Genomic DNA, 10,645 nt, shown 5'->3' on the forward strand with positions numbered 1-10,645 from the left:
TAGACGGGATCTTACAGAGCGAATTAAAAATCCAGATTAAAGCGGATGCACATCCACTTAGCAACGTTATAGAGTTAATATCGTATTATACAATTTCCAGGTATGCGTCCAAGGAAGGATAGATGCGTTACATCGACCCACCAGGGAATCATCGATATCACTGTTTTTCATATTACGTTACGTCGTATTAAGTGCATCGCGTACATTGCATGCATCTTACGTTTTTATATATTTGCAAGAGAATTTTTTTTAAGTAATACTAACGTACTTGCGAAGCAAGTGCCGTGAAAACGCAAGCAACTTTCTTCGCAATATAGAAAAGCATATAAAAGACTGCCACTTACAGATATCCTGCCGTTGGAGGATTGGGTAAAGAATCCTAAGTGACCGGCGACGATCGAGAAACCTGTCCCGGGACTCGACTCGTCCTCGATTGATACGATATCCCAACCGGATGGGAACAGTCGTTCCGCGGAGATTTGCTGAAGAGGAGGACAAATCTGAAGGCGAATCCGGAGCGATTGATATCGAGAGGAAAGCCCTGAAGGCAAGGTAGTGGAAATATGATGGTGGAGGCTGCGGAAAGCTGTATGTTCTCTTTCTTTCCTTCCCTCTTGAAGCTTTATTCAGCCTGGAAGGCGCAATGAATGGGAGCTTCTACGAGCTTCGAGCGTACCTCTTCAGACCGTCTACGCGAACATCGACAGGACTCTCTTTTCCTTTTTCTCCTTTTCCGCCTCGCCATCCGCCCGCAATGCCGCGCCTCCCAAGAGAAAGAGAATTTCCCGCCTTTTCTCGGCCTCTTCCTTTTTCCTCACTTCGGGAAGGTCGACTCTTCGCACCCACGGATTTTCCACAAGCATCACAGAAATAGCGATTCTTCAATGCGTCGTCTTTCTTACAGAAAAACTAATTTGTGTGATTTTTTTACGCTTTTATTATAAACACATTTTTTATAAACGCATTTTTATTACAGCGCGTATAACACATAAATAAAAAAAAGTAAATTAATTGATATTTAAAAAAATAAAATACAGCTTTGACCAAAAATACTAGGCATCTTATCGTTATTATTTAACATTTTAGTTCAATTGATTTTGACATTTGCTGTGAATTATTCTTTGTTTCAAGGAATCCTTTAAACTTTATGTGTCGATAACCAATAGAAAAAATGCAGGATAAAAAAATCTCAGATAAATAAAAAAATTACAGGCGCCTAATATACTTTTTGCCAAAGTTGTATAATTTTTTCTTCAATTTTTAATACATTATAAAAAGCCATTTAATTTTTAATAAAGAAATAATATAAAAACCTTCGAAAATCTTCTTAGATCAGTAAAATGTCGAAGACTTTTGGTGAAACGCAAAGACAAATATTAAAAGTACGCAAAGGATTATGGTGCAGAAAGATAGAACGTCCCTAACGAAAAACAACGAGAGAAAAGAAGGGAAGATCTCGAAAGAGAAAGGGAGAGTAAACGATAAACGGAAAAAAATGGCCGATATATATATATATATATATATATGTATATATATCGCACTCACGCAATAATAGCGAGTGGTTGTGCTTCGGTTAGCTTCCGAATTTCGAGCAGAAAAAATGAAAGCACGCCTGCTCATGTCCCCTAAATATGTATGATAAGAAAATGCTGTTTTGTTTGGAACAAAATCGCAATCCCTCCCATCTAAGGAATCGATTTTTCTTAATATGGATTACAGTCACGGCGAACAGTTCAATTTCCTCATTGATAAATAGTCCTCTTACTTTTTCTCGAACACCAATTTATATTAACTGAGAGAGGCATACATGTTATGGCAACATCGTCCCGAAATATATACCGCGATGAGTCGGGGGTGAAATTGCTGTGGTGAGGGTTCATTCAGCAATCGAGAAAAGGTTTCGGAGCTATGTTTAGGAAAGAAGCCGACAAAATTGCCATTCGAATTGCTTTGTAAACACAAAACATGAATTTTTTAAATCTTTCCAAGGACAGCTTATTTTTCTCAAAATACAATCAAAATACGTTTACAAATTTTTTATTCATTTTCAGAATGTTCATTGAAATCTTATAAAAGAAAATTCCTAGATTTTCCATGTATTTCAAGATTCCAGGTAAAAAAATTAGAGAATTTTTTAAATGTAAAAAGTATAAGTTAGAGTGCAAGCAACATAAATAAATTATATATGAAAATTAATGGATGACAGGGATTTTACAAGACTTTCTATTGTTTTCTGCAATTGAAGCAACGAAGCTATAGAATAGTATAATGTTTACTACAATATAGTATCAGCTACTCTATTCTACTAAGTACTGTCTTCTACTGTCTCACCATTTTTTTAAATAAAAACTCGCGATTTGTGCAAGAATGTACATGAATGTAAATGTCATATTTGCTGATTGTTAATATTGTACATTATTAAGAAAAAAGAATTTAATAAGAAATATTTTCGGAGAAAGATAAAATTTAAATTTAAAAGAAAAATTAAGAATTTTCCGAGTCACCAACTAAAATTTTAACTAATTTCCTCAACAAAGATAAAAAAGAAATCTTCTAAAAAATCCAGTTTTTTTTTTCAGATTTTTGCATGTAGTAAATATCCTGATTATTTTGTTATTATGTAAGTCGATAATAATCACATGCACTTCCAATTCTTCAACATTTTCCTTGTAAATTCTCATCACTTGTCTTACACAATCTGGCAAGTTAGCTTTAATGTAACTACTCACATGGTATTTCTCGCGGCATTTTCTCGCGCGCTCCGTAAATGTTGCAATTTTATGTAGCGCGAAGCATACGTATACTCGACGACGACTAATAATTTCCTCGAGTTTTTCTCGTCGTATGAGACTGTCGAAAAGTAGAGAGCGTGTACATTTTCAAAGTAAAAGGCGGGCAACGCGAAGAGCTAAGCTTTGTCACCGAATCTCCACACCGGTCTCTCCGTCCTCGCGCGTCGCGACGCCGTGCGTAAAAAGCACACGTATGTGCGCAAAAAAAGAAAGAAAGAAAGAAAGGGACACGCTAACATTAACGATCATCGATAGACACAACGGTTTTGCGTTACATGTTGTGCTATTGTAATGCGCTCGCATTCTCGTCGAGATATTTGTGCAACTCGTATTGGGAAACATCAGGCATATTTTTATTTCTATAAATGTTCTGTAAAACAGTATCACTTGTTGTTTGTGACAAAAAAAAGAACGCGCTACCAGCAGATATAATTACGGTAAAATTAATTAGCATTTAATTTCTGCAAAAGAAGTGATATCAATGTATCAAAGAACGCTTTGAAAATTATTATTATTCGCAACGGATATTTCGTGATAATTAAAATGCATTTAGTGTGATTAAAACGTGAGCGGTGTAAAATAATATTTTAGACGTGTCTATTCAGCCACTAAAAAGTCAGACTGGCCGGCGGGAACGGCTTCGTTCTGGCAGTTATTTTAACGAGGCTATTAAGATCGTCCTGACATTTTCAAATGGCATTGTTTGTCATGATCAAAAATGACGGTAACGTTGGGAGAAATAACGCACGATACGTATATAAGTTACTGCCCGATACGTCGATTTATGCCACACACTAAATGGCCACACGTCTCTTCGTAATTTATAAAAACATGTGCCAAAAGATAACTCAGGGGCTTTAAAGAGTGCATCGGTCATTACGTTTCCCGATTAAAATACGGACGGGTGAACGGGCGAAAGCACGGGTTACGTTCCGACCAAGCTATTAATCAAACTGTATCGGCATTTTTCGGTGACGCAAACTCGTGGATTCAGTTAAACAGGAATTTCGGTAAATTCCACGGAAAATGAAAGCCCGCGGCCGCGTAACGCTTTACACGTATCGCGCCACGGTTTGCTTCTGTTTACTAGCTATACGGAAAATGATTAACGACGGGAGGAACGAGGTCGAACTTTCGGCACATCCGGCGGTTGCACGTGCAACCGAGTGATCCGAGACACGCCCGGCGTTCCATGCGGTTTTCAGACACGTCGTCGTCGTCGTCGTCATTCGCGTCCCCGGAAATTTCACCATTTTTTCACCGTCCTTCGTTGAAACGACATGTGACGACGTTGAGCATATACGTGACGAGAGCAGGTGCACGAGAAAAGTGCAGTTCGTCCTCCTCACGGTGGCAAAGCTTGAGCCATAAACGGCTGTTGCCTCAGCAGCGCGCGAAATATTAATTAAGGTACATTACCACGCTAAAAAGCCGCGTATCTTATGGCCACATTTATATTCCCTTCTCTTACGAAACGAATGTTGGCCTCTTTACTCTTTCAGTTCTTAAGGCGTGAATTTTTTTAATCTCTTGAAAATTCTAAACGTTCGCAGAAAGTATTCTGCAATAATTACATGAAAAATTGGGCTAAGAAATGAAACAGTTTTTTATACATATGATGTAACTTAGAATGTAGCAAACAAAAGTCAAGTTTTATCTCTTTGATACGCCATATATCTCAAAAGCTATTCAATATTAAGCCTTATATATATATATGATATCTTTTGTTCGTCACTATAAGCTACGTTAAGCGAAATCTACGATAAGATTTTAAAGTGTAAAACTTAAATTTTAAGAAATCGACCAATTACAGTCAAATGTGAGCAGAATAATCAACTATGATCAATTTCTCACGGATTAAAGCTTGAAGTTTAAGTTTTACGTCTTAAAATCTCATTATAAACATTGTTTTATATGTAAAAAGTAACTCATTACATCAGGACTTAATTATTCATTTAATTAGTGCGGAATCCTTTCTTTATCCCTTCTCCACTGCCAACGTCGACTTTTGACGTCCCGTCGAAATATTCCGATAAAATATTTACACTTGACCCGGCTATCAATTTCAGTGAGACATAAATAGACTGCTTAATGGCATTCACAAAATCATCCATTCTTTCACTGATGCTGTAACCTGTAAGTAGATCGATTAATAATCGTCAGATTCTATCTATCAGATGGCCACTTTCTTTCTGCTTCAGTTTTCATCGGCTCGAGGTGACGTGCAAGGGTTGCGCCAGGAATTAATTTTTCCTGTGGAACTACACGTCGATAATTTCTCTTCGTCCGACGGCCGTCGATTATCTCACGACTGTCGACGTTGCACACACGAGGCTAATTAATATTTGTCGTATCTCTCGTTGACATGTGCCGATACGTTAATAGATTGTGTGAAAAATTTTAAGTTTCCTTTCGCGAGTTCATCCGCCAGTATTTTTTTTTCCATCTCGTTTTGTTAAAAATTTCTACGAGCAACGATTCGGCTTTAGTCGACTTGTCCGAAAAAACGATTCCCAATCCCTTTGATGGACAGCCATACGTTCGTCGCAACGGGGAAGGCCGGAAGGAACGCGAGAACTCTTCGGGGACGCGAAAGCGACCGATCAGATTTCAATGGATGCATTTCAATCGAGGTCACTGCATACGAATTTCTCTTTGGTATGCAATGATTTATGGTTCGTTGCGCGTTCTGGTTGCGGTCGGTTCGCCGCCGAGGTAGCTGGAAGGGAGAAAAAAAGCTCTTCCAAAAAGCTCCGCACGACCGCTCCCGCCATCGGCGAAATGGACGGACCGAAAAGGAAGTTATCGGCGTTCCTTGTATTTTATTCGGTCGTGTTGCGTGTATTACTACAGTCGCCGAAATAGAAAAGAGGAATTTTCGAAGAGGAACGAAATATAAAATATCGGCGGATCCATACGCGACCATCCATTTCTTACAGAGTTCTTCAAAATTATTAAATAGTGCAGTATAGAGAGTAGAGCAAACTGATTTATAATTTTACAGTGTTGGTCCGTCCGTTCAATTATTCGTCTGTTCGTAAAAACGGCTTAATTTTTTCAAATTTCTTTTTCAGCAAAAGATATTCAAGGACTTTAGTTCTACCGAAGCAGAATATGAGTCAAATCATTTGACCGTAAAGGAATCAAAAATCAAAGTCAATGAGACTTTTAATAATAGGTATTGGATAAACGGCTTAACTTTTTCAAATTCTGGTTTTTCGCTGTACTATTTCGTTACATGCACTATTCCGTTGCAACGGTTTATTATCGAATAAAACTAAGTGATAAACGATAATTATTCTAATAAGATTGTCAGAAGATTCTTTTCTGCCGTTTAGACAAAAGTCTTAGAGCCTATCTTTGGACTCTGTGAAATCTGACATTGACGATATCGAATTCCGCTCGCAGTATCTTATTTTAATTAAAACCACTCACCTTCTTGGCGTCATTGTTGTTGTCGGCTGCGTGATGAGGTTGCGGACTCATTGAAGCACCATTGCTGACTGCCCCGCTTTGCGATAGAAGCTCGTCACTACCCCTCTGCAACAATAGAGAATACATTTGCGTGATATAAATAACTCTTTTACAAGACGACTCCTCAATATAAATTCCACTTTCCACGACGCATATTTTACGTCAGCGAGCAATAACGTAATTCAGAATTATTGCGAACGTCACGCATTTTTTTTTATAACTCTACGACGACGATCTTCAAATATTATTAATTATATATTTTCAGAGCATCAATAAAAAAAACTATTGCAACATTATGTAAATCGTAAAAGTATTACTGTAATTTTACAGAATAACATTAAGCTGGACGGTACAGTATTCCACGAGTACTAATCGCTCGTCCCGTTTTATCCTCGGAGCTTTGAGAGGAATTGAAATAAATTATCACGTCGAGCATCTTTCGATTACTTAAAAAGTGGAAAGAAGCGGATCTTCAGCAAAATCCTATTCGATGTCTCGTCCTTAGAGCGCTGATAAATCTCGGACTTGGCGTCAAAAGAAACGGGTCAGAAGCGTATAGTAGTAAGACGCTTTTAACATAGGTCTGAATCTAAATACTTAACGGAGACTCTCGGACGCGGAAAAACACTGCGGTCACTCGAGCGAAGAGAGTTCTCTCGCGAGATATTAATAATTAATCCTTATGAATCTTCGTTTCCTTCGCAAATCATCACAAGAACTTCTACCTCCGACTCTTGAGAGATTACATTAATCGACCTACATGCAATTACTGTAAAGAATTTACACTGAGAAAAAACATTGTTATTATAATTATAATTACTGTTATAATATTTAGTAATAAGAACAGTATATAGAATTATAGTTACAAATACCATAAATTTTTCTTTCGGTGAATATATCTATTTTTATGAAAGTTATAGGCTTAAGTTATAATCTTAAATTTGGTTGGGTCACATTTAGTGTTGTTTCCGTAATGTAGCGTTTAAAAGTTTATCAATGCTCAGATTGTGCCTTGATGTGTACGTATGTTTCAGCAAATTTTTTTCTGAAATTAGTTTCATTTAACATCGTCACATTATTCCGCGAATATTTTGTATAGAAAATCTAACAAATATCTAAACAAATAATACGATTTCTTTTTAGGAATGTAACGTGTTTTCCTTATTGATATAGCGAAGACTCGCCTTTTCACGATTACGACTTTTCTCATTCACATGCCATTCATTATAGAATCGCGGTTTCCTCGTCGGCAGCGTTCAACATCAAAGGAGAATCGCATGCATCGTGTATCGTTTAACGAAATATTTATTTTCCGCTGCACCGTTGCTGCATTTATTTACGAAATACAGGGTATATTATGCAATCGTGGTTGGATGTAGTACGTTAAATTTGTAGATGAGCTTTGACAGCGAAAGCCTTCACTGTCTTACACAGGCGAAAATGTATGAAAGATAATTCATAACTCGTAAGGAAAACCACTGAGAACTTCGGCTACGTTGAGACGGAATGCAAAATCAAAGACTGAAAAGACGACTGAACGAAACAGAAGGAAGTGAACTATAGGATATGGCAGGTTCACTCGCGGCTAACCCTCGGGTCATCGAGCAACAAAAGACAAGAGCAACTCTTGACTTCGTTATTCTTTGAATGTTAACTAGAAAAGTTGCTGACCAATTTAAATAACTGCATTTACTCGTTTACAAAACAGCGGATTTTATTATCCACTCCTATTCCTTCCATTTACAAAGATTTCTTTTGATTTCAGAAAACAAGCCAAGAGCAAAATTGCGAAGTCCATGATTTGCGACTTTTTTCGAATAAATTAAACAAAAAAATGGATATCTAATCTCCGCTTTACGCGAGAAGCATTTGCTTTCTGGAAATTTAACGGAAATATTTTTTTTTTCTGCAGCTTAAACCTTTAAGGAAAATTGCATATTTGAAACGTTCACTTTAAAATTAAATTCGGGATCTATGCAGATTAATTACACTTAAGTACTAAAGATGGAAATGTATGTAGCATTAAACACTGGAATCTCGTAATAGCGCGCGGTTCAGAGCTCTGAATGTAATAAACGAAGTTTATTACAGAGTTGTCCCCACTTCACTTCTAAACCATGAAATTCAGGGTCTTATTGGGAGTCACGGTTCTATTATCCCACTCATGCTACTCACATGCTTCTAGCGCGTATGGAAGGAATTTTGTACATTAATTCGAGGTTCGCTATTACGAGATTCCAGTACGGATGAGTGTACTTCTAACTATCAAAAACTATCGGAAAAACTATTGCCAATATATGTACTAATAGAGATAGATTGATATCGATAGAGTACATACATTGATAGATTTTTCAATCACAAGATATTTTTGATTAAAATCTGTAAAAAAATTGTTTTTAAATGATAAAACGATACCTCTAGAAGTTAATTTTTCACTCGAGATAACTACACTGAAAAAAATGATGTTATATCAACAATATTATTTTAAGGACCTATTTGATATACAGTCCCTACCAAAAGTTAGAAATTAAAAATATGTTAATATTTACGCTTTTTATGTAAAAATAAATGTGAAAACTATATACATATATACGAAAATTATGTAAGTATTTAACATCATATTTTTAATCAACAACACCTTTTTATTTATTTACTGTATTCGTTATTATTTTTTATTCTTATAACATTTCAACTTAAAAAATAATAACAAATACAATTAATAAACTATAAAAAGATGTTATTAATTAAAAATATGATGTTAGGTGCTCACACAATTGTTTCGTATCTACGTAATTTTCATATTTATTTTTATATAGAAAGTGTAAATATTAACACATTTTTAACTTCAAACTTTTAGTAGGAACTGTGTATATCAGATACATCCTTAAGTGAAAATAACTTTGTTAGTTCATGTTAATGAAACAAATATTTTATTAAAACAAGAACATGACGTATTTGTTTAATTAATGCGTTATTGAATTAACAAAATTATTTTCAATTAAAAAATAATACTATTGAGACATAATTTTTTTCAATGTAAGTAGCATCGCACGAAATACGCGGAAACTTAAATTAAATGCAATATAAAAAACATATTAGATACATGTCTATACATTTAAATGTACATTATGTACATCTACTCGTCCGAAGTACGAAAAGTCACAAAAGTGTTTATCCCCAACTCAAAAAATAAATACACGTGGAAAGCTTCGCAAGTGCAATTAGGAGAACGCGTTCTCTGCGACGACGTTTCATACACGGTTTATCTTGCGAAAGTACACCGCGAACGTTCTCAGCGCATTGAGTGCGCGCTGTTAGGTGGAATATCGTTCAAAGAGCGGCGAGAAGGAGCTCTTATATGGAACGGGATTCTCGTCTTTCCACGATCATAGAAAAAGAAAGAGGGAGAAGCAGCATGGGTGGAGACAAGCCACGGAAAGGGACTCGGATTCCATATTTTCCTCGGATATGGGGATAGGGGTTCATCCTCTCTGACCAACATCCGGCGGAGCTGTCCGCCCCGGTCCCGGTGCTCGTGTATTATTTATTTCCCGCGGACGTATGGATTATGGACCAGCCAACTCCCCTTTCGCTTCAGAGCCTCGTAACCACCGTCACGAACTCCGTTTTCTCTCTCTCTCTCTCTTTCTTCCCCGCTATATCTACTCTACTTTCATCCCTCAATTCTCCACCCCTGAACAACCACCATCCCGATTCCCGTCCCAGCTTCTTCTTTCAACTTCGCGGATCGCAAGGTTGTTTTCTCTCGATCTTCGCGAACCGTGTTCGAGATCTTAAATCCAAGAAGCAGCCGCTGTCTCACTCTTTCTTTCTTCCTTACCCGCCTTTCGATCGCCGTTTTCTCCATTTCTCTTTCTTTTTTTTTTCCTTCGTGTTTCCGCTGAAAGAAAATCTCCCGTGCGACCCGGTGAAGAGCGCGCGAGCGTTTTACGTGCCCGACGACCCGCACGGAATTGTCTCAAGATCGTCCACACAGAGGGAGCGGAGACGGACGCTGGTACATTGAGCGAGCGAGCGATACCCGGGAACGATGAAGCTTCGCTCGGATGACAAACCAATCTCACGCGCCGGCTGCGGGCCCGATGAGCTCTCTCCGGCCGCGGACGCTATCGAAGAAGAAAACTCGTGACACGCTCCGTTGGGCTCATCTGGATCTGATAACTATCGGACGAATGAATACCGAATGCACGAATGAGTGTATTAAATTCTGTTCGATCACCGTAATTGGAAAAGCGTATATTCAAGAAATAAATAAAAAATAAAACGCAATTTTCGACCGAAGTCTGAATATCAAAATTGTTACCGGAAGTAATCTTAGCTGTGATCCTGTTATCCTTGGGCATGGCTACTCGCTTACG

The 10,645-nt window shown here is 37.4% G+C and overlaps 1 protein-coding gene across 2 annotated transcripts in view; it reads right to left on the reverse strand.

Moving 5' to 3' along the window:
• Positions 1–10,645, reverse strand: part of heph (polypyrimidine tract-binding protein 1 heph) — a 377,608-nt gene that overhangs the window by 147,860 nt on the left and 219,103 nt on the right. For both annotated transcript variants that reach the window (XM_018508372.1, XM_018508371.1), the window contains exon 3: positions 6,228–6,332. In XM_018508372.1, the coding sequence (XP_018363874.1) occupies positions 6,228–6,332 (105 nt within the window). The remainder of the gene's footprint in view (positions 1–6,227; positions 6,333–10,645) is intronic.

Source organism: Trachymyrmex cornetzi, unplaced genomic scaffold (assembly GCF_001594075.2).
Source record: "Trachymyrmex cornetzi isolate Tcor2-1 unplaced genomic scaffold, Tcor1.1 scaffold26, whole genome shotgun sequence".
Taxonomy (NCBI): domain Eukaryota; kingdom Metazoa; phylum Arthropoda; class Insecta; order Hymenoptera; family Formicidae; genus Trachymyrmex; species Trachymyrmex cornetzi.